The 23,967-nt window shown below is 58.6% G+C and overlaps 1 protein-coding gene across 4 annotated transcripts; it reads right to left on the bottom strand.

Annotated features, from left to right (window-relative positions):
- Positions 1–1,266: 1,266 nt before the first annotated feature.
- CBX7 (chromobox 7) lies at positions 1,267–21,960 on the bottom strand. Of its 4 annotated transcripts, none has more exons than XM_054582399.1 (6): positions 21,662–21,699; positions 19,488–19,531; positions 12,731–12,796; positions 7,972–8,075; positions 4,809–5,160; positions 1,267–4,431 (listed from the first exon to the last, which is right to left on the bottom strand). In XM_054582399.1, exons 3-6 carry the CDS (start codon positions 12,738–12,740, stop codon positions 4,274–4,276), a joined length of 624 nt encoding a protein of 207 aa, XP_054438374.1. In that variant the 5' UTR covers positions 12,741–12,796; positions 19,488–19,531; positions 21,662–21,699; the 3' UTR covers positions 1,267–4,273. The 4 variants fall into 4 exon arrangements, with proteins under 4 accessions (XP_054438374.1, XP_054438375.1, XP_054438373.1 ...); XM_054582400.1 differs by having other exon boundaries at positions 1,268–4,431; positions 4,809–4,881; positions 7,972–8,038; positions 21,662–21,960; XM_054582398.1 differs by having other exon boundaries at positions 1,268–4,428; positions 7,972–8,038; positions 21,662–21,960.
- Positions 21,961–23,967: the final 2,007 nt, after the last annotated feature.

Below are 23,967 nucleotides of genomic sequence, written 5' to 3' on the forward strand. Positions count from 1 at the left end.
TACTTTAGGGAGCATCCGGGTGAGGCGCCGGGAGTGCCAAGGCCCCGGGCGAGGGCCTGTGTGTGGGGAGCAGCACTGACGCACGTGTGGCCCTGAGTGTGGCCGCCCGGAGGGGTGTGGGCTGTGCAACGGGGGGCGGGGAGGGTCGGGCACAGCGTGGGAGGGCAGGGGCTCCTGAAGGAACAGGGGCGGCTCGGCTCAGGGAGGGCAGAGTCAGTCCTGGCAGGGAACGGCGTGCTATTCGCAGTCGGACGTCCACAGTTAAGGAGCGAACCAGGAGCCCGGAGACCTCCGCAGACCCGCCGTGTGCCGCTGCCTCACTCCTCTCAGGCTTGCTGAAAAGCCAGTGAAGGGGAGTGTGTCCGTCCAACGCGCGCGGGCCGGCCTGCCGTGAGACCGGAGGCGGCCGGGCCTGCCGGGGCGCCCGGTACCCCGGGCCGGCACCGAGGGCACTGAGGGCAGCTGGGGCCCCGGCCCTGGGCGCTAACAGAGACAGCTACTAAGTGGCTAACACGTGAGGGAGGGGTTGTTGCACACACTGGGCGGAAACACTGGACAAAGGGGTGATTCTTGTCCTGGAAGGAAACACAGAGAAGGCACAAGATTTCATCACGCCACTCTGAAAGGCACACAATTTAAAACTTAACGAATTGTTTAGTTCTGAAAGTTTCCATTTCATAGTCTCCTGCCCCGAAAGCATGGAAACCATGGGAAGTGAAACTGCACAGGGGGAAGTGAGACACAGAACCATGTTCCTGGCTCACTGAGCCCTCACTGTGCGGACTTGAAGAGCGGACCGTGACCTCAGTGTTTGTCCCCACCTGTAAAAAAGAACGCAGGGGTGGCCCACCACGGAAGGCCGTGCTCAGGTGACATACCTGACAGTCAGGATGGACCCTTGTGCAGTGGCGCCTGTGGGACCTTGCCTGGGAACCCAAAATTAGGGTCAAGGCGCGAAGCCGGGGACAGGGCATGCTAACGCCCCACCCGCTCTCTAAAGGGAGGCGCCAGCCAGGCCCAACGACAACCCCTGCCCCCCGCCACCCCGCCCCATCACTCCTCCTCGCCTCTGCACCCTCGCCACCCCACCGAGGCAAGCGCGCACCCAAGTCCCACCCGTCACCAAGTCAACCCTCACTCTGCATCTGAAGGTCACAGGAAAATTGAGGTCACGCCCGGTCCCTGGCAGGGCGGGGCCTACCCGCAGGCTGAGCCCGGGGCCTGGAGCTCTTCTCTCCTGGCAGCTGTGACACCATCAAAGGAGAAACTGAATGCCCATGGACTTTTTTTTTAAAATCATCTTTAATGTATTTTTAACAATTTTTTGCCGTATTTACCAGATAAATCATCTAAATAAATAGATGCTATACATTCTCTTACCAATATCAGTACAAAAATAAAACCAAGCTCTGCATCCACTCTGGCTCTCCCCAGCACACACCCTCTCAGAACAGGCATGTGCTGGGCTTCAACGCATGCCCAACCCCTCCCCGTACATTCATTTCGTCTGGACAAAGCTCACTGCTCACTCTGTGCAAAGGAAGCGTTCTTGTGCTGAGACCTGGAGGCCGGGCCGGCCGTGTACACAGCAAAGGCTCCACCACCTAACTGAAGCGTAGTGCCTTCTGCCGGCAGGAGAGGAGGAGAGAGTGGGCAATAGGTTCCATGGGGCGGTGATCGTGGGTTGCCCGACAGAGCTCGGCCGCTGCCTTACGAGCGGCCTTGCCAGGGTGGAGAACATTCTCCCTGTCCAATCCCACAGCAAAACAAAAGTACCGACCAGTCTTCCTACATTCAAATGGGTGGGGGCTGGGGGAAGGACAGGCAGGTGGTCCAATCTTTCTAAGCCCCCACCCTCTCGAGTACTGGCCTTCCGGGTGGCGGTGGGGTAGGGAGGGAGGTCAGGGTCCGCTGTGCTCTGCTCAGGCCGGGCCCCAGCCCAGCTGGGACACTCAGGGCTGGGAGGGGACCTGCAAGGCCACACTTGACCCCTCACAGAGGTCTCTGTCCTGGAGGCGGGGGAGGGGGAGAGGTCCTCAGAGGCCGCAGCCCTTTCCCCAGGGAGCTGGCTCCTGCAGGCTTCAGGTCTCCCTGAGACACAGGGCGCCCATGGGCCGCAAAGAGCAGAGTAGGAGGCATGTTCTGTTGCTACCCACAGAACAGCTGCCTCATCCCACAAAAGGCTCCCCAAACCCCCGACCCTACGAATTGCACAAATAGCTCTTTGAAAGTGCCCATGAGGCAGGAACAGGTCCCGTGTCTCCTGGGGAATGGCTAGCCATGTCCCAAAGCCATGAGACGGCAGCATTCAGTGACCTCCGCTGGGAGCCCTTGTCCTGGGTGAGTCCCCAGCTCCAGGGGCCATTCCCCTCCCAGGGGTCCCGCAGCTGCCCCCCCTTTCCCTGACCCATCCCCACTTGCTCCTCAAGATTCAACTCCCCAGGCTGGGGGTGAATCAAGTCACCCCTGAGGGGACTGTCCCTCAATGGAAGCACTGAATTGACCCTGGACAACAAAGGATTGAGGAGGGAGAGGAGACCAGGGACTTGAGAAGCTTGCCAGCGGGGCACCCCAAACAGAAGCGGGGTACAGTCTGTCTTTGGTTTGGGAAATCGGGTAGAAGGGGCCTGGGGGAGGGCTCGCCCTAGCCTTGCCTCACGACACAGCACACAGCGGGGTGGAGAGCCAGCCCTGGAGGTGGAGGGCGGGGGCAACAGCGGAGGGTGGCGGAAGTCAGGGTTATATGTGCTCTCCTGGTGCACCCCTCCCCCAAGGGTCAGGATAGGGAAGAAGTCACTCCTCACTGCAGGGAAGCCACTAATCCACAGGGCACATTTGTACAAACTGGAAAAAACGAGCGCTCCATTCTCCTGACAGACACAGTCCCTTGCCGGGTAGGTGGGGCGGGGCTTGTGAACAGCCTGACCACTACCCACTGCAGCTTGACCACAGGAAGACATGGCAGAGGCCCCCACAGGGAAACAAGGCCAGCTTTGGCCTGCAGGGTGGGTGGCGGGGTGGGGGGGGGCACAGGATGTGAGAAGGAAGGGTTAGGGAGTTGAGGCTGCCCTGAGAAGGTGGTGGGACACTCCCTTCCTCCTGGACCATCCACACCCACACCCACCATTGGCTGAGCTGGAAGAGGAGGCAGAAAAAGAGGGCAGTGGGAAGGGCTGAGAAGTCACCTGAGTCAGAGAGAACAAGCCCCTCAGGAGGAAGCACAGGAGCCGAGAGCCTCAGAGCCATGCTATGCAGGGCCCATCCGCACCGATGTTTACACACCTGCGAATGGCCAGGCGAAACCACAAAACCACACCTGTGTGCCTGGAGCGGCAGCAGCCATCTCGCCATGGCTGGAGCCCTGCCGACAGCTTCTAGCAAACAGAGCTGGGCTGGATTCTGTCACGTGATGGCCCGTGCCAGGTGGGTGAGTGTGGGGTGCTTGTGGCAATTTCTTCTATGCTGTGAATCACCCCGCGTTCACCTGACCAGGGTTTCCAAACATGAGATTTGCAACACCCCCTACACATGTCTGCAGTCACACGCAGGCGCTCACTAGGGCAGGAGGGGCCGTGTGCAGCACATGCCTGCGCGGCTCGGGGCGCACGCACACGTTCCTCCCGGGCCGGCGGTGGGGGACGAGGGGAGCTCTCAGCAGAAGGAGCTCTGCTGGCAGCCGCCCTCAGGGAAACGGAGAGACCTCTCTGAAGGGTATCGGACACACAGGACACACTGCAGCAACCTCTAACTCTCCCCCCTGCCCCTTCCCTCTGCCCCTCACGCTGGACAAAGGGAACCTCCAATGGCACTGCGAGCTGGAGTGCAAAGTTAAAAATAAAGACCCCTCCCCCTGAAGAGAAAGGAAAAGGAAAGTCAACCAGAAAGGCTGGGGTGGGCTGCTCAAGGAGGCGGGCCTGGGCCTTTCCATCCTCCTGCAGTTCCGAGGACCAGCTGCTGTGTCTCTAGAGAAGAACGGTGACGGAGGTGTCCGAGGGCTGGTGGCCTTGTCCCATTCTGCCCTGGAGATGGCAGCCAAACCGACAGGGCGGTGCCGGGCCTCCCTGCCTCCTGGCCAGACAGAGGCCCGCAGGCCTCCCTGTAAACATCCCGGCAGAGAAGGGGCAGGGCGATGGGAGAGCGTTGGGATCTTCCTCCCTTGTCCTGTTCCATATTGTTAAATAAAATAATTACCCCACCCCAATCCCGCCCCATCTCTGGAAGTCCCCACCCCAAGCCCAAAAGAAAACAGTTTAAGAAAAGTAAAAACGGTGATTCAGAACTTCCCGCTGCGGTCTCGGAAGAAGCCCTCAGCCGCCTGGGCCTCGCGGAAGGTGACGGTGATGGAGTTGGCGGTGATATCAGTCACTGTCACTTCACTTGTGGGGAGCACAGGTGTCCAGGGAGGGGGCCCCTCGGCCAGGTCTGCATCTGCTACAGCCGTGGGAGACAGACAGACAGACAGATGGAGGACAGCGCTGACAATAAGGTGGGGAGGGTGGCACGGGTGGCAGCATGCAGACTACGCCCCACCCCCCAACACCAGGCCGCCCCCCGAGTCTCCAGCCGCCGGCTCAGGGCCTTTCCCAGGACTGGACACACGCGGGGAGGTCCCTACATTTATCTTTCCTGGCTGGCCCGCAATTCGTCCTGAGCAGGACCACAGAGAGGGCTCTGGGCTGGGTGCCAGGGTATGGCCTCCAGAGCACCCCAAACCCTCTCCGGGCCTTAAGCCAGTCGGGCCTGGTGACTCAAGGGACCTTTCCAGCTTGGAGGGTCTCTGGGTCTGGCCTCGGGCTGGGCCACCTTACCCTCCTCTCCAGGGGGCTGCTCAGCAGGCTCCCACTCGCTGGCTGCCTGCAGGGTGTCCGGGGCCGGCGACTCCTGCAGGAAGAGCTCCCGTGGATGGCTGTGACTCTCCAGGTTGGGCCCGCGGGGCGGGAACTTCTTGCGTGAAAGCCGCAGGTACTTGTGGGCCTTGCGCGGCTTGCGGAGCGGAAAAGGCAGGGCGGGCACCAAGGGGCCCTTGTCCACCAGCTCAGGCGCCCCCGCCTTCACCACCCCCTCGGGGCTCCCGCTGCCGAGTGGGCGCGTCAGGGAGAAGCAGAGCTTCTCCTTGCCCTTGGCCTTGTGGGAGCTCCGCAGGTCCATGCTGTACAGCCGCTGCGGGGGCAAGCCAGGGCACGGCCGGTCAGCCCTGCCCTCCTACCCGCTGCCGCGCCTTTGCTCATGCTGTTCCTCCCGCCTCGGCTCCCTTCCCCGCAGCTCATGGCCCAGGGCCAGCCATCAGCCCACCCCCAGCCCTACAGCCCCACAGGGCGGCCTTTTCTCCCCAGGGGGCTGTAGGGGCTCAGGGATGGGGGCTACAGGCACATGCCTTTGGTACAGTGGAGGAGCATACAGAGAAACAAAGAACAGATCTGGATTTCTGAAGCCAATGAATCAAGGAATCATTCTTCATCATAGGAAAGGAAACCCTGGTTACTGAAGGACCCCCACGGCCAGGACAGCAGGCTTCTCAGGAAGACGGCATGAGGCGGAGGGCTCTGAATGTCCCCGGGGCAAGCTACCCAAGGGGGACGCACAGCACTGGCTGGTGCAGGCACTGCCCGCAGCCCGCGGGCACCCCTGGGTCCCAGCACGCGTGCTCGGCCCGAGCTGCCGCGTGGCCCCTTGGGGGCCCAGTCCTCTGTTGATGTGCTGCCTCATTCTTGTTAAAACAGGATGAAAGGAAGGTATTCTACCACTCAAGGACTGGTGTTTCGCAATTTGGGGATTTGTCTTATTGACTTTGGGGGGTCATTTATATAAGTCCAAGAAAGATCCTTGGTGCTAAAATGCTGGGAGGACCTGGGTCACTCTGGGATAGTACTTTCCACTGCCCCCTCTCACCAGAGGCCAAGAGTTCCCAGGAAGAAAGCGAGGCCATCAGACAGGACCTGCAGGTCCAACATCTCCAGGTGGGAGCAAAGGTCCCACGTGCAGGCTCCGTCCTCTAGTCCCACCTGCTAATGCCTGTCAGTGGGCACGCGTGTGGGCTGTTGTGGTGAAGCGGGGGAGGGCTGAACTGGGCGGAGACTGGGAAAACACAGCAACGCGAGGAGGGCTTATCCTATACGCAGCTTTATCAAAACCTGCTCCCTCTGCCCGGCTTGCAGGCCATCACAAGCCCAGTAAACTCTCCCACGACTCTGCAAGGTGGACTCATCTCTGTCCTTCTCCGCCTCACCATGGGAGAAGTGACCGGGAGCACAGAGGTCAGGTCTGGGTTTTCATCCAGCTGCGTGACCCTGGGTAAACTGCTGGCCTACCTGAGCTTCAGCCCCCTCATCAGAGAAACAACGAACAAGCTGTGGCAGCCGGCCTGCGGGATGGCCACTGTGGTCCCTGACGCTGGGAATCTGCACCATGTGCGGTCCCCTCCCGCATGAGCCCTGCAGTGGGGGACTTCCCAGGCTAGGTCATTAAAGGCACTGTGCTTCGCACTCGCGTGCGTGTGCGCTCTTGCCCTCTCCCTCTCTCTCCCTCCCTCTCCCTCTCCCTCCCTCCCTCTCTCTCTCTCTCTCTCTCTCTTTCTCTCTCTCAGATCCCCTCTGGGGGAAACTGGTGGCCACACTGTGAGGCGACACAGCAGCCCCCGGGGAGGCCCACCCGGTAAGGAGCCAGGCCTCCTGCCAATACCGAGCGCTAACCCGCCCGCTAACCCGCCCGCGAGGAGCGCCTGTGATGAGTGCTCTGGAAGCAGTCGTCCAGCTCCAGCCAAGCCTTCAGAGGAGCGGATCCCTGGCGGACATCGTGACTGTAAACCCAAACTAGAATCACTAAAGAACTAGCTAGAGCACTCCTAAATTCCCGACCCACAGGGACTATGTGAAATCACAAGTGTTTATTGCTTAAGTTGCTTAGTTAGAGGGGGGATTTATTACACAGAAATAGATGATACATCCTCCCCAGAGGTCTCCTGTGCAGATGAAGTATGTTCACTGTGGAGAGCGCTGAGCACAGAGCTGAGTGTGGGGAGGACGTCTGGCATCCTCTCCTTCCTGGGTCCAGTTTACGCCAAGCCCCCGTGGAGCGTGCCTGCCACACGGAGGGAGGCCCGGCGACTCCGGCAAAAGCCTCAGGAGATCTACCATCAAGAGTGGACAGGAAGGTGGACATGGCTCACACTACAGATGAACCAAGACGACTTATGTTTGGCTCCAAATACCTGGATGCACCTTACTAAATTAGGGAGAACAGGTGCTCCTACCATTCCAGTTTCACGGATGGGAAAACTCAGGCTCCGAGAAGCTAACCACATGGCACAGCTGCCTCCAATCACAAAGCTACGCCACTTCAGACTCCACCCTCTTTCCAGTGCAAAGCAGCGAGGTCAGCAAGTGCCCTCCAGACCCAGGTAACAGGATGCTAGGAAGTCTGGACCCCACCTGAAGCAGAGACCTGGAAAAGGGGGCCTCGGGTGCTCTTCTCACTCAGAAATGACACCCTTCTAGGACATTCCAACACTACAGTTCCAGAACGCCAGGAGTTTCCTTTCCTTGAATTCTAAAATTCCAGGCTCCCATGTTTCCTCAGTTCTAAAGTTTTTGTCTCCTAAGGATGTCAAATATTACAACTTTGCATTTTAGGGACTTTGAATATCCAAAAGGATTGTTTACAAGATTCTAAGCTTTTAAAATTCTGCGAGCCCATTAGCCATATACCGCCCCCCCCCGCCCCCACCCCCACAGCACCTCCCCCTGGGCTGCCTTCCTGGGCCACCAGCCCCACGCTGGCCTCTCTGAAACTCCTGCCTGGGACCTTGCCCGCTAAGTGCCTCCCACCCACAGTGCCTGGTTGGGGGGGGCAGGGGGGAGATGGGCGTGGCTGAGGCAGGGGTGGTGCGGGGAGGGAGTGGTTCAGCTCAACTGGCTGGGCAATTGCAGGGTGAGCGTGGGGACTTGCAGGTGGGCACCAACGCTGGTGGGTTACCTGCAGCAGGAGCCGCTTGGGTTTCGGACCTCTCTTCCTATACCCCGACGCTCGGTCTCTCTCCTCCCTGACGTGCAAAGCAGATGGTAGAAGAAAAGGAAACACTGGTGACGTTAAGGGAAAGTGAGGCGCCCGCCCCACCCTGCCCTCCGCAGTCCTCCACAGACCGCCCCTCATCCTGCAGTAGGGGCTCCTCCTCCCTGTTGCTCTCTTTAGGCCATGACAGCGGGGTCACATGTTTAACTCCCAGGGCCTCGGTCTTCCCAGCTGACAAAAGGCAAGGCACAGCCGCTGGTCCCAATTGCTGAGGTAGAGCTCAGGTGGTATCTACAAACAGGTGGCTCTTTACCGGGCGCCAGGGTCACGCCAGAACTCTGCTCCACAGGCCCCCCTCCCCAAAACAGAGTTGCAGCGTCAGTCAAGTTTGCCTGAACGTCCCAGAGCAGCTCGTGAGGACGGGAATGGTCCTTTCCCTCGTCTGGGACCCCTTGCTGGGATCTGCACGGCGGGTGGAGAGAACAGGCTCCCACCTGCCCGCCTCTCCAGTCTGGGAGGGGGCGGAAAGCTGGCCTGCCCCGAGCCCCTAGGAGAGGACAGGGTCTGCTGGGGGCCTTCCGCGCCGCCCAGGTGCACATCCCCAACGCACAAGCACAGGCACAGCCCGAGGTTGCAGACACAGCCCCACGCAACACACACCGGCAATCGCCAACACCAGGGCCTGAAGTGGTGGGAAAATTCACAGTCCTTTCCTTCCACCCACTGCACTTCGTTCCCTTCACACTTTCTGTGGCCCCCACGGCAGAAGCCGTGCGGTTGGCAGCAGGGAGGTGAGGGCAGGAGTTCGCCCTGGTGAGGAAAAGTCTGAGATGCTGTCAATTAAATTCCAGCGGGCCAGCGAGAGAGGAAGAGACAGAGCGGCCAGCCTGCTCGTAGCTCGGGCCAGCTGGCAAAAGACGGCCCACATCCCTGACTGCAGGCTGGCGCTAGGAATCGACCTCCAGGAGCCGACCACCAGGCCCGCCTCGTTCTGCTCGTGTGTGGCCTCTCAGGACCGTGGCCTGGAACCTACCGAAAGCAGAAACTATTTCTTCCTCACAGTCCCTGCACCCGTGATAGAACGGCCCCCGCCTTACCATTTCTCGCCCCCCTTCTCTGGGGCCAGTGGAAAGCCTTTCAAAACACATCTTTCTTCCCCCAAACATAATATGCAGGCAGGCAATAGTAGGGTTACAGTTGTGAGTGCGTGAAACAGTTTCTTCTTGTATTTTTATTTATTAAATATTGTATCATTTTGTGTAGACCTACTTCTGCCCACCCCTGTGTAAACACCCCCGAACCTCCCCCCCCAGTCAGTCAACTCCAGGGCGGGGCAAGGGCTGCCTCACCAAGCCCCGCTGCCTGTGGGCTGGACGGCACGCCCCCCGACCTGGTCCTTTGCTGGCCTGCATATGACCCAGGAAGCCCTTTTTTTTAAAAAAGTCTCAGCCACAGGAGTTGCATTTTTTGTCTAACAGGGCTCTTCCCCTTACTGGCTGTGGGGCCTTAGGCCAGGCTCCACATCTGAGCCCAGCTACACCCACGAGTCCTGAGAGGCGGTCCCCACTGTCCCCCTCCTCCAGGCAGCAGCGGCCTGCCCTCCGGCACCCCAGTCTCCAGGGCTCCTAGAGGCCGCAAGCCAGATGGGCCCCCCCCACCGCCCTCCGTGGAGGGGGCTTCAGCAGGCCCCCTGGGGGGCCTGGGACCAGCATTGGAGAGAAGCGCACAGGGCTCCGGGACGCCCGCCCCCGGCAGCTCCGCAGGGCAGGCCTCCGAGCCTGGGGCTGCGAGGCTTCTCTCAGGGCTGGCGCGGGGCCAGGGCACCTGCTCCGGGCCGAGCTCTACCCGGCCCACGGGGGCCCCCTTCCCTCGGCTTCAGCGTCCCTGTCTGGAGGAAGAGGCTCCATCCTCAGCTCATCACCAAGGCTCTTAAGAGAAACAGGAGATGTCGCTGGTATTGACGAAAATGGGAAGTAGAAAGGCTAAAAGCATGAAGGGGAGGAAGAGCGAGGGAGGAAAAAGCAGAGGAGAGGGGAGGGAGCAGAGGGAGGGGAAAGGGAAGGGTGTTGGGGGAAATAATTGTTCTGGTAATAATGTGTTTATTATATTTATATGAGTTATTTGTTACTATGATTGTGTGCTGGACACGGTACGAGGCACTGCTCTAACGACCTGAACCCTCACAGCCGCCCTATGAGGGAGGCACTATTATCACCCCCACTTTACAGTTGCAGAAACTGAGGCGGAGAGGCTAAGGAACCCACGCAATGGCAACCCATCACACCTCCCACTGCCGGGGAACATGCTGAGCTCTGGTCCCAGACCCGGGAGGGTCAGGCCTAGGACCCCGGGCAGGGTCTGCAGGACAGGCCTGGAGCCCAGCCCACGCGATCCCGGCCTCCTATCTGCAGCCCGCACCCCCAATCCTGCCTGCAAACTGCGGGGTGCCGGGGGTGAGAGGGCGAGGTAGGGGCTTGCATCTGTCCCATCTTTACCAACTCAGACCCTGGTATCTATCGGACCTGGACACTCTGACCATTAGCATCCAGGGCGGAAACGCAGAGGCCGCCACAGGTCCGGGGCCCCAGCTGCCCTCAGTGCCCTCGGCGCCGGCCCGGGGTACGGGGCGCCCCGGCAGGCCCGGCCGCCTCCTGTCTCACGGCAGGCCGGCCCGCGCGCGTTGGACGGACACACTCCCCTTCACTGGCTTTTCAGCAAGCCTGAGAGGAGTGAGGCAGCGGCACACGGCACACGGCGGGTCTGCGGAGGTCTCCGGGCTCCTGGTTCGCTCCTTAACTGTGGACGTCCGACTGCGAATAGCACGCCGTTCCCTGCCAGGACTGACTCTGCCCTCCCTGAGCCGAGCCGCCCCTGTTCCTTCAGGAGCCCCTGCCCTCCCACGCTGTGCCCGACCCTCCCCGCCCCCCGTTGCACAGCCCACACCCCTCCGGGCGGCCACACTCAGGGCCACACGTGCGTCAGCGCTGCTCCCCACACACAGGCCCTCGCCCGGGGCCTTGGCACTCCCGGCGCCTCACCCGGATGCTCCCTAAAGTACCCGCGGGCTCGCCCCCCACTTCGCCCAGGTCCCGGATCATGAACGCCACCAGCGAACTGCCCAGGGAAGCCCGCACCCCGCCCATCCCGCTCCCTGTCCTGACGCCGCCTTTGCAGCCCTGACCGCCGTCTGACAGCACGCACGCTTGTGTATCAGTGTAGACGAGAGCCACGTGAGGGCAGGGACGGCTGCCGCTCTGCGCCTTGCCGGACCCCAGCACCTGGAACAGTGCCTGGCACGTGCCAGGACCTCAGTCAAGGCTTGGGGGAGGGTCAAAGGATGACTGGCGGACCGCGGCTGACACGTTCCCACGCGCGTGCCCGCACTCACGGGTTAACAAAGTGCTTCCTCGTCCCTCCGCTTCCCAGGAGAGCCCGGCAAGGCCGGCATGTCATGCCCATTTCACGGACGGGGACGCCGACGCTCAGAGGGGAAGGCCTCGCCCCCACCTCTCAGCTGGTGGGCGGCAGAGCCAGGGCCCACACCAGCCTTTCATGCCTGCCCAACGCTCCCCCAACCACAGTCCAGGATAGTCCACAGGACTCTCCCAGGGCCACAGCCACGCCGGTCAAGGCCCCACAAGCACCCGGGAACCAGAGAGAAGTTGCGGGACGCGGGACTCCCGTATTTAAAGGCAGCGACAGCGAGAACCGGTCCTTTGAACCAGCAGCAGGAGGTGTTGTGGGCGAGGAGAGATGAGGAGGGGGCTCGGCGGGCAGAGCAAGGGCAGCGGACGAGCCAGCAGGAGGCTCTAGCCGTGAGGCTCCTGGACAAGCCCCGCAGCTCCTCAGGGCCTCCGTTTCCCCATCTGGCACAGGAGACCCCCTCCCCGTCTCAGGAGGCTTCGGGAGGGGCCGATTTTAGGAACGGGTTCGGGCTGTGCAGGTCAGGGGGCTGCCTGCTGGCAGGAGGCCGGGAGCTCCGGGCTCACGCAGCACACGGGGAAGGCTCCGTTCTGCTCATAGGGCCCGCACACCAGGAGGCAGGCCGGGTGCCAAAGGCTCCCCACTGTGATGTGCCCGCACGGCCCTGGGGGGAGCTGCCCAGGACCGACCCGCCGTGACTCTCAGCAGAGCGCTGGCAGACGTGGGAGACTGAGACCCGGGGGGCTCTGCCCAGGGCCACTCAGCTAGGATGGGGCAAAGTGGGATGGACCTGAGCTTACCTATCCCGTCTCCAAGCCACCCCACTAACCCCGAGCCTTTCCTGAGCTTCATCAGATCACCTCCTCCTTCGAGGGGACCTGCAGGGAGCCTGTCTCTGCTCTGTCCCCAAGGGCGCGCCTGGGCATCACCGCTACTGCTGCCCCTCTCGCAGTGCGTCGCTATCACACGTTTTAACATTCATCACTGCAACGGAAACCTTATGGAGAAGCCACAACAGGAGTTACTGGGATGGCCCGGTTACAGAGGAGAGACCGAGGCCTGGGGAGGAGAGGGAAGTGGCCAACCTCACCCAGGAACAGGAAAGTAATCCGGGCCCCCAGCTGCCCTGGGGCTGGTGCCCAACACCTTCCCCCCGGCTGTGGACTAGACTGGTGTCCCTGCCTGAACCCCCCCTCCCCCATGTCCGTGCCCCTTGCTGAGAGCCAAGCCAGCCGCAGGCTCCCTAGGAAACCTCCAAATCGCTTGTCAACCAGCCCCCCTGGCGGGCTGAGCCCCTTACTTCTCCTCATAGGCCATGACCAGGCGGGGGTCTAGGATGTGCTCTTCTGGCTCCCACGTGCTGTACCTGGAAGAGAAACGAGAGGTCAGAGCTGCCCTGCTTCCCCCGGCATTCACAGAAGCCACAGCTGCTCCACCAGGGCCACTGTCTGCAGGCCCTCGCCCCTTCCTGGTCCAGGAGATTGTCACCTACACCTAGGAGCTGGCCCTGGCCAGCCAAGCTAGGTCAGGGGCCTCCTGAGGGATCCAGTGACACCGGAACTCCCCTCATTCTGTGCACAGATCACACCACCCTATAAATGCCTGCGTCCAACTCCCAATTAGACCCTATGTCCACCGTAGGAGCACAGGGTGCCTCCTGAAAGAGGGCAGGGCCTGGAAGTCCCATATTCCCTTCCTAGGAAAGGCGAGTGTCTGTGGTAAAGGGCAGGGGCTCTGAGCCAGATTGCCAGGGTTCAAATCCCAGCTCTGTCCTTGACAGCTGTAAGGCCTTGAAAAATTTTCCCTATGGTCCCTGTGCCTCGACTTCCCCATGTGCAAAGGACTCTGATGAAAAAAGCACTCATGTGTCTAGTGTTTAGGGCAGGGCCTGGCACACAGAAGTGCTATCTGCACCCTCTCCTCAAACCCCAGCCTCAGCACCGCCTCTCCTGCCAGGCTGAGGTGCCCCCTTCCTCTTAGGCATACATCTGTGCCCTCGAGGCCAGGTCTCAAGTGCCCTTGTACCCGGGCCTGGCACGCAGCAGGAATTTGGTAAATGTCTAATGACTGGTGCAGTGATCACAGGGCCAGGACCCCCTAGGATTTCCCCAGGGGATCTTGCACCACTCCCAGACCGGGGAGTACCCACCCCCTGCCGGGACAGACCTGGACCGAGACACCTCAGAACTTCCTGAGCTCAGCCATCCTTGTTCCACCTGCACTGTCACTTACTTAGTATCTGCCTTTAAGCAGGTCACCTTTTCACGTATGTGATTTTATTTTAAAAACAAACGGTATGACTTCCGTAATTGGGAAACCAGTATCACTCACTATAAACAGATGTTAGCGCATAAAAATTTAAAACATATATGTATGTGTGCATATATGCATGCATACAAATATACATGCAAACACACAATGACACCAATATGTATATGCGTACATGTGTGTACAGAAACAAAACCCAAGCGCTGGGCTGTGATTCCGGCTGAGGCGGCACCCAGCTCTGCTGGAGAAGGAGGGAGGTGAGCAGGTATCGGGGAGGTGCTGGGAGGCAGAAAGAGGCTGGGCATGGCCCCTGCCCCCATGGCCTCCAAACCTCCATCTTAAACTCTCCTGGGACTGTGAAACCTACAGCTGACCAACCTAGAGGAGAACAACAAGCTGCCCAAGGGCAGAGTCCCTTCTGCTTTCTCCACTGACACTGCTGCACAGCTACTTCCACCCGCCCCGTCGGGCTCCGTGACTCAGCCATGAAGGTCTATGCCCTGAGGACCTTGCAGCCCATACCCATGGGCAGCGCGCTCAGCCTGAGCAGGCAGTCACACCTCTTCCTTTGTACACACTGTGCTCTCCTCCTGGATGCCAGTCCCTCCAGAGGCCTCCTACGCATCCGTTAAGAGCCAGGTCCCTGCAGCTTTCCCTGAGATCCTCTCCCGGCTGTCCCACCCCCCCAGGACCAACCCTCCCCTGTGTGGCCTTACTGCTGCCCTGGACACCTGCCATAATTACTGATGAATGCAGCTGACGACCCCGTGGGCCAACTGTAACCCCTCCCCAGAGCACCCGGCCCCAGGTGCTCCCGCAATGGCTCTAGAAGCCACTGCAGTTTTGATAACCCTGAAGAAATGTGAAACTGAAACTGATTATACATTTTGGGGGATGGGGAGCCCAAACTATGAGCAACAGAGACTAGCAGAGACTCCAACCCCTCCTCTCGCCAAAACAAAGGTTGAGTTTCCTCAGCTGGAACTAGTTACAAGAAAGGGCAGTTTTGTGTTCCTGCTGTGGGCTGCTTCAACCTCTCTCCTCCTCTAGCTGTTGCTCTCTCTCCCTTGCTCCAGTCCTCTCTGCCCTGCCCACTGTCCCTTCGCCCCGCCCATTTTTTCTTGCTGTTGCTGCTGTGTGGTTCCTGGCAAGTCTCTAACCTCTGGACCTCAACTTCCTCACCTTAGAATCACTAGCACCACCAAAGGCAGTAACAGCAAGGAGTGAAGGCAGACTACAGCCAAGGACCCATCCATTCTTCCTAACACCCATATGAGGTACGTGACCCCATTTTACAGATGAAGACACTGAGGCCCAGAGGGTAAATCTTGCCAAGGCCATTGAGAAAGTGAGTGGGTAGTCTGTGGATGGAACTCAGCTGAATCTTGGCCACGCTCTCTACTTTTGGGTACCTCACATGTCACCGCATCTGACTCCCGACCGAGCTGGGATGTCCTTGGGAGAAGGACACTGCCTGATTTCTGACTGTCCAAGTCCTCAGTGTCTGACCTGGGGGCTCAGCGCACAGTGGGTGCAAGAAAAGGGTTGATGGATTCAGAGGGGGCTGTTACTGGCCTGGGGCATCCATCCGTGGGATCTGAGGCAATAGCACAGGGTGAGACTTGGGAGCAGGAGGCCCTGCTCCACGGTAGAGGGCAAGGGAACATGAATTGCACAAGTGTCTGTGGTATACCCTGGGCTCCCCTAAAATGGAAGCCACTAACGCTCCTCTGCAGAGTGGAGATCCAGAGGCCACAGTGGTGGCAAACGCGGTTCGGGAACGGTCGGCGCAAGGACGACAAGAGCTGCAGGCGGCACAGTCCACAACCTAGGCGCTGGCGGGCGGGTGGGCGGGGTGTGCAGGGGGAAAGTGTCCGTGCTGGGCGGGTACACAGCGCCCCTTGAGGGGCGGAGGGGTTACTTAACTCCGCCCCGCGCCTCTTTCCGCAGCCCGGGAGCCGCGCGCGCGCACGCAGGAGTGGCGCGTACACCGTATTACTAGGCCAACCAATGGGAGTTAGGGGCGGGGACGGCGCGTGCCCGCTGAGAGGTAAACACGGCCACGTGACCGCCAGCCCCGGCCCGGTCCGGGTAAACAGGCAACAGCGGTTGCTTGAGCCTGGTATGCGCAGGCTCCCGCCATGCTGGGGGCGGGGCGGGGCGGGGCGGGGCGGGGCGGGGCGGGGTGCTTCACAGAGGAAGGCCGCAGTTCCACCATCCCCCCCAATGTAATGCTGCTTAAAATGAGACAGGGCGCCGTGGGGGTCTAGGCAAGCCAGCAGGGGTGACTTTGAGCAAGTGATTCCGGCCACTGTTTATCCTTGCGTGAAACAGGGCTACCAACATAAGTCCCGATCTTTTAGGGTTGATGTGACTATTAGCTGTGTTAAGCCCTGGGAAGCACTTAACTTCAGTGTGGTACCTAATACCAGCAAATAAACGTTAACATTAATTAAATCAATTTCAAAAGCCTCGAGAGTGCAAAAGCCTGCCAGAACCGGAATCCTGGACTCGGCTGCTGCTGCCCAAACCCAGCCTTTTACAAAAGTGCCTCCTGTGCCGCTGGCACTGTTACAAACCTTGCGCAGTCCCGGGCAGCTGGAGGGCTCCGTGAGGCCAGTGCCTCATTTTACAAGTGGGGAGATGGAGGTGCAGAGAGGTTGAAGCCTCTGCCCTGGGTCACACAGTCAAATACATAGAACAGAGTTCAAAGGCAGCCTGGCATGGCTCCACAGCCTAGACACTCCCCACTGAACTGGCCATCAGGCCAACACACAGGATCCTCAGTCAGCTTTGCCACAGCCCACTGTGTATCAAAGGGGCTGGGCCCCAGGTCCTGGGGTCAGGCAGCCCCAAGTTCAAATCATTCCAGCTGTATGACCCTGGGCAAGGTCTCCTCTGCTGAGGGTTCTTCCTATCTGTAAAATGGGCTGCCGTGAGCCAACTAAACGAGCCAATGCCTGATCATACTAGGGCTTACTGATGATGCCCACTGATAATATCATTATGAGAGATACATGGAGACAGTCCTCCCTAGGAGAAACGATAGCATCCACTAGTGGGAAAGGTGCCTGTCCTGGGCAGACTGCAATGAGAGTGGGGTGTCTGAGAGTCCTTCTGGGGCTGAGAGCACCTGCAGCTGATGATTTAGCACCCCCTGCCCCATTACCCCAGCCCTTCTCTGTGGCCTCAGCACCTCTCTGGGCCATTTGCTATACCTTCCAGAACTAGCAAGATAGCTCCTCTGCCCCACCTGCTGGGGAGGAAGGGCAGTCATTTGTCTGCGAGCAAAGCACGTCAAGGCTTAACAGGGCCCTGTCACAGGGTGGGTATTCTGTTGTTTCTGCTGTTAATATAAGCTTCCCCAGCCAGGGTAACGAGGGGGCTGTGGAACAGCAGAATCTGATCTCTCTCCCCACTGAGGCTGGCGCTGCCCTAGCGAAGGCTCCCAGGCCTGCAGGCTGCAGCCTGCCCAACTATCCCCTCCCCACCACCTCTCTCAGCCTCTTTTCCAACCCAGGCCCCCAGACAAGGGGAGACTCAAGGCCAAAGAGGTTACAAAGCTCTCCTTCTTCTCCCTTAACTGAAGCTGTTTCCCCCCCAACTGAAGTGGGGTGATGCAGTGGATGGCAGGACACTACATGGGGTTCACAGTTATATTCTTATAATGACCTCCCCTCTCTGAGCCTCAGTTTGCCCACCTGAGGACTGATCTAAATGACTTGTAGACCATTGTGAGTTCCTGTGAGAAATGGAATCCTCAGTTCCCTGTCCTGGCTGGGGGTGGGGCAGGGGACCTAGAAGGTGGGCTGTCTAACTCTGTTGATAGCAAACACTCACTAAGTGCTTGGTCAGCTGGGAATGCACCACGCACTACCTAGCCATCATCTAATCCTCACAACAACGCTGTGACAGAGGCTTTACTATCCTAGTTCAGAGGTAAGGAAGGAAAGGTTCCACTATATTGGGGACCTGTCCAAGGGCTCAGAGCTGGACAGGAACCCAGAACCAAAGTGTGGGGGAGCCAGAGGTACATCTGGTCATCTGATCACACAGGGCTTCCAGAACCCCTTGGGGGGGGTCATAAAAGGTAGTCCTGAGGGCCCATCTGGTGGTCTCAGCGTTTTAAGAAACATGCAGGCTCCAGGGCCGGGGCTCAGGCCAGCAGAAACATGGAGGGACTGCCCTTGGAGCACGAGGTCCTTCCCTGCTGAGGGAAGCTCTGAGGGGCAGGCATATTCATTTGGGATTTATAAAAGTAGGAGAAGGAATTTTTAACTGATAAGTGCCTCTGTTTCAAGAAGGACATCTTTCAAAAGATGGAGGCTACAGAGGAGGAAAAATAGCCCACAGTGCCTTGAAAGCCACTAGGCTGGGACCCCACTCCGATGCAATGCCCCTGGTGCAGAAGCTAGGGGGAGCGAGTGCTCCGGCAGCCGCCGCTCCTGCTGCTCCTGCTGCCAGTTCGGGCATCCCTTTCCCAGCTCTCCCATGCTCTTCCTGCCCCTACACCCAGGCCGGAAGTCCACTTCCCATCTGCCCAGTGGAGGAGGAGACACTCCTTCAGCTGCAGGGTGTTGGAGCAGGGGCAGAGGAAGGGACAAGCGCATTGCCTGGTTGGCCAGCCACCAACCGCAGTCATCAGGTCAACCTGCAGGTCACCCTGAACACGCACCCAAGCCTTTCATCACACAAGGTGAAGAGGCCTGTGAAGGGAGCAGGGCCTGGACTGTTGAACCCATTTTGCAGAGGCGGAAGGTGAGGCAGTATGGACCATGGTCCTCACGACTGTATTGCCCCAAGATGCTCCCAGGACCCAACACCAGGTAGCCCCCCCACCCCGCCCCCCTGCCCAGCATAGCAGAAAGCCAGTGGCACAGACAGCAGAGGTCCTGGGTGGAGAGGGTTCCAGTAGTCAGTCTCTGGGAGGCAGGGCAGGGAGGTGGGGCACCCACAGGCCAATGGGTAGGTCCCACAACTTGCTCATTCCCCACCCCTCAACTACGCCCTGCTGGGAGGTGATTGGTTGGTGTGAAGGTTCCTGATTGGGCCTCAACAAGAGAGATGGAGAGACTGGGAGAGGTCCTAGACCCAACTCCCTGCCCCCCAACTTTGAGGTGGAGGAGGCTCAGAGGAGATACCTGAAAATGGGGAGGCGTAGTTCAACTCTGTCCCCACTTGCTGTGTGACTTAAAGCAAACTGCTTACCTTCTCTGAGCCTGTTTCTATATCTTTAAAGATTACTACCAGCCCCCCACCCCCACTCCAGCCTCACAAGGCTATGTGGGAACCTGCTCTGTAGACTGGGAAGTACTGCCCAAAGGCAAGGTGGGCTCAGGCTCTGTCCCCGGTTCTACAGCATTGAGGACTCATGCCCCACTGCCTGGCCTTGTCTTAACCTGTCTCACAAACCTCTGCCCAGCACTGTACTTGCTATGGCTTGGGGGTCCCTCCACCTGGCCAGCAGGCACCTCTGAACCCCAGGTGCTGGGCCTTCACCTCCTGGTGCCAGAAAAAGCCGGAAGGAGTGGGAGAGGTGACTCCAGCCAGAAGATGGCGCTTAACTGGAGGGGAGCAGGTGAGAAGGGAAGCTGGGGCCCACCTTGACCCTCACGCTGCTCTAAGCCCCTCGGCTGGCAGAGGGGCAATTGAAAGTGAAACAAAGCGATTTAATCAAAGCCCGCTGGCCAATTACTAGAGCAGCTGGAGCTAAAAGCTAGGCAGGAGAGGCGGCAAAACGTGGAAGGGAGGACACACAGGCAAGCAGACACACACACACAAGACCTTACTTTGGGGGCCATCCTTTCCACTTCACCAGATATTCGACTTTGCCCTGGGAAGAAAGAGAAACAGACAGTGAGATATACAGCTGCCCTGAAGACCCGTCGCAGGACAGTAAGACCTAATCCCCTTCTCTGCAGACGGACATCCAACATGTACACACAGACCAGAGAAACCCCCCACCAGATCCGCACGAACCCTACCGACTAGAGCACAGAAGTGCATCTGGCCCCAAACACCTCCCAGGCGCCTGTGGCAGAAGCTCGAAGCTCCTGTCACACGTGGGAAAACGGACCACATGGCAGGGAAGGGGTTGTCAGCAAAGACTCAGTGTCTAGAGTCCGAGTGCTAAGACTGTGTCTTTCCATTCTAGATCAGAAGACTCTCCAAATCATAGGAAATTCTTCAGCTGTAACCCTTCGTAGGAGAGGCTGCCTCTGGCCCAGAGATGACAGGACAGTGACTTTAGGACTCTCAACTCAAAAGGTCCTGGCAGGACCCTGGAGAAGGCTGGCAGTTCTTCACCTACAGAAATGATGTTCACCCCTCCAGCGGTTAGAAAATACAGCCAGGCCCCCCCGTTCCTCACAGCTGACAGAGACCTTTACAAGTTTCCAGTCCAACCTCATCCACTGGGCGAGACCCCTCCACACCGGAACTTTGAGGCCAAGGTGTCACCTCTTCAAAGAGGCGCGTCCTGGCCACCCTATCTAACGCCATCCCTCCCGCTCACAGTTTTTCTGAGTAGCACAAGCCCGGCTGGAAGGTATCTGTTCCTATCTCCCCGTGCGCTGCCGCGTGTCCCCTCTGCCAGGACGCCAGCTCTGGGAGGAGTGGGGGGCATTCCTCCCTAGGGCTTAGAGTGGTGCCTGGGACATAACAGATCCTCAGTCACTTTATTTTGAATGAATGACTGAAAGAACGATGCTTCTTACTCTCTGGCACTACTCCCCAGGCCGCGTGCAGAAGCAGGGAATCACTGTACCTGCCTGGGCTACACTTCATGAAAAGCCCCGGGCTCTGTGGAATAAATTAAAATCCAGGAAACTCTAGAGGATGGGAGAAGGTGGGGGGCAGGACCAACCTGAGAGAGAGCTCAACCCCATCAGGGTTGGGGGGAGGGGAGAGCTCATGGCCCACCTTGACCTGGAGCCTTGGCCCAAGATGCCAGGACTGACTTTTCTCTCTCCAGAAAAGATGAGCTGGCAATCAGCCAACTTGAGCTCCGTGCTCTACCTCCATCTTTAACTTGTCCTATGACTTTGACAAGTTCCCTTGCCCTGCCGGGGGCCTCAGTCTCTGCCTCCGTCAAATGGGAGGCAGTGGCTTCTAAGACCCCTCCCAGCCCTGCCGCTGGAGCCTCCCAACGGGCCGCGGAGAGGAGACAGGGAAAAGGATGGTGGCGAGTGCCGGGTGAGGAACTTTCCTCAACGACTGTCACCCCCAACCTCCAGTCTGCGGTGAGCCCACTCTGCAAACTTGTGCACAGGAAGTGTGGACGGCAAAGTCCAGCCCAGAGGCGGGGACCCGCGCCCAGCAGAACCCTCCTTAATTGCAGGATGTTTGTTTTGGAGGTGAAGGGGGAGGAGCCTCGAGGAAGCCAAGGCGCTGTAGGCGGCTTCACGGAGCCCTGCCGGGCGGGGCTGAAAGTTGGGGTGGGGAAAATAGAGGGGTGTGCGCTTGGAGGAAAATGAGAAAGATGGAGGTGTGGGTGCAGAGAGGATCGGAAAAGGTCCAAGTCCAGCAGTTAGACTTCAGAGGCTGGAAGCTATTCCGAAGCCCCGCCTCCAATTTCAAAGGTCTTGGTACCAAGAGTCCAGAGTCCTGTGTTCGAGACCCAGTTCAGACACCAACGCACTAAGCACGCCGTTTCCTCAACTTGGGCCTCAGTCCCCCCACATTAAGAATGGGGGCGGTGAGAGGCAGGATGGCGTTCAGGATCCCCACAGTCCGATCCTAAGCTCAGCGGACGCCAGCATCCCGGGGCGACAACTTTTATTCTACTTGCCCTACAAGGTGCTGGGGGAAACTGAGGCATGGGGTGGGGAGACGAACCCAGAAGCGCGGGGCTGCCTGGGCCGCCCGCCCCACATTCGCCCTCATCCCCAGCGTGGAGGGGACGTTGTTGGGAACACGAGGGGACCCCACTGGGGTCCTGGGAGCCGCCCCCCGGCAGCCTCACCTTCCGCACGCGCTTCTTCCGGATGCTCTCCACAGCGAACACCTGCTCGCCGATGGCTGACAGCTCCATGGGGGGCGGTGGACGAGCGGGCCCGGGGCCGGGCCAGGCCGGGGGCGGAGCTGCGGGGCCGCGGTTGCGGCGCGCGATGCTCGGGCCGGCCGGGACCCCGTCACCCTCGCCCGGGCGCGCACGCGCACGCGCACGCGCGCACACCCCCTCGCGCTCCCTCACGCCGCCGACGTTCCATTTATGAACCTGCGCAACGTTTTCCTCAGCGCGAGCCTGCGAGCGAGAGCGCGGGGAGTGGGCGGAGCGGGGTTCGGCTCGTGCCCGGCAGGTCCCACCCCTTCGTATCCGCCGGCCCCGCCCCGCCGGAGCCCCGCCCCGCCCGGGAGGCCAGGGACGCGCGCAGCTCACCCGAGCTGCCAGTGCGCCTCTCGGCTCCCGGGCTGCACGAGATCCCAACACCTACACGCATTTCCTAAAATTCTCCCGGTGACTCTGATGGGCCGAAAATGGCATGGCCTGGGTTGGGCAGATAAGGAAACGGACAGAATGAGAAGGCCATCTGCCTTACCTCCCACAAAGAAGCTGGCGGGGGCGCGGCGCAGACCCTTGTGAGCAGGAGGGCGGAGACGACCCAGATTCTCCAACCTGTCGCGACGTCGCAGCACCGCGGTCTCCCTAGACCGGGTTCCGGAGGGCCGCAGTTTAGCCGAAACTGAGCAGACCCCTCCACGTCCATCGTTCCATTCATCCCTCGTCGGTAGGAAGGCGGCTGTGCAGACGCTCCCGGGTCAGACGCGGATCCTTCCTCCAGGGCCCCCGGCTAGGCAATAATTCGCGACCAGTGTGGCCTCGGCGCATGAAAGGTGTACACGGAAATGGATCTTTGCTGTCCCGCCGACCCAAGCCCCCCACGCTGGGCACTCAGCACATAGTAGGTGTTCAACCCTTTGTGGAATGAGTGGATCTTAAGGTCCGGGACGAACTCGTTATAATCCCCAACCCCGAACCATGCCTTGTGTACGCGCTCGGCTCCTGCGTTCGTCCTCGCCAGGAATCCGGAATCTTCCGCGTCCCTACGGCTCCCACCGCCTACCGCAATTGATCCCGGGTCCTGTCTCTCTACCTCCTCCAGTCCACTCCCTTGGCCCTTGTCCTGTCTCTGGACTCCAGCAACAACCTTCTCTCGGAGCCGCTAGCCCCTCCGAGCCCGTATCCACACAATGTCAGAGCGCGCTCTCTCAAAGGCAGGTCTGTCTGACGGCCACCCTAATGCATAAGAACCTTTCATAACTCCCTATTCCCCTCAGAACGAAATCCAAAGTCTTCTGTCTGACACACAAAAAAAGCAGTGACAAATTTATACTTGAGTTTTTATTAGGAGCAACGGAAGCTAGAGAGCAGAGGATACATATATATCTCCAATGTCCTGAGAGAAGATAAACATAATCTTAGAATTATACACCCAGCGAAAATTTCTTTCAGAAACTAAGTACCCAATGAAAATATCTTGCCAGAACGAAGTGAAATAATAACATTTACAAATACAAAAACTAAGGCTTTATCACTAGCAAATCCTGCCTAAAGGAAATTCCAACGGAGGTACTTCAGGCAGGAGGAAAACAATCACAGACAGAAATCTAATGCAATGGAGAATAAAGAACAATGAAGAACATTGATAATACAAAACAATAACCATTCTTCTGGGGGCGGGGATGGAGCTAAAATACACAAGGACAATGGCATATAACTTGGGTGGAGTTAGTGTTCTAAGATCTTCATATTCTTCAGGAGGAAAGTGAAGATCGATACCAAATACACTCAACTTTGATGAATTAATCCATTGCCAGGGTAAACATTAAAAGAATGGAAGTGAAGTGTATAATATTTATCCAAATTACTAGAGGGAGAATATAGAATGAGAAAACGCAAGCAATCCTAAAGTGAGCAAGGACAGAGAGAAAAATAAATACAAGATAGGTGGGACAAATAGATTACATATATAAATTCAAGTACTCTATAATTCAATAAATGCAACCAACTGGACTAAATGTTGTACTTAAAATACAAAGTTTCTCATACTGGATAAAATCCAACTGCGTGCAATTTACAAGACATATCCACAAGAGACACTTCAAAAACTAAGGATAATAAAAGAGTGGCAGTAAATGTATGGGGAGAATACAGCATTCAAAAGCTAAAGAACAGAAGGCTAGTGCAGTTATTTTAATGTCAGGGAACAGTAACAACAACAAAAATCACTAGAGATAAAGGAGATCACTTCATAATGAAAATGGTCC

Source organism: Pteronotus mesoamericanus, unplaced genomic scaffold, assembly GCF_021234165.1.
Source record: "Pteronotus mesoamericanus isolate MK-2021 breed Mesoamerican mustached bat unplaced genomic scaffold, CSHL_Meso_final contig_702, whole genome shotgun sequence".
Lineage (NCBI taxonomy): Eukaryota > Metazoa > Chordata > Mammalia > Chiroptera > Mormoopidae > Pteronotus > Pteronotus mesoamericanus.

What these genes read in the sequence shown, in the direction of transcription:
- CBX7 (XM_054582397.1), bottom strand. Translation starts at nt 21,730, where the DNA reads ATGGAGCTGTCAGCCATCGGCGAGCAGGTGTTCGCTGTGGAGAGCATC. An exon ending in CCAAGCGGCTCCTGCTGCAG is followed by an intron (nt 5,161 to 7,971) that starts GTAACCCACCAG and finishes TTGCCCCCGCAG; the next exon opens with CGGCTGTACAGCATGGACCT. An exon ending in GCAGCCCCCTGGAGAGGAGG is followed by an intron (nt 4,432 to 4,808) that starts GTAAGGTGGCCC and finishes CCACGGCTGTAG; the next exon opens with CAGATGCAGACCTGGCCGAG.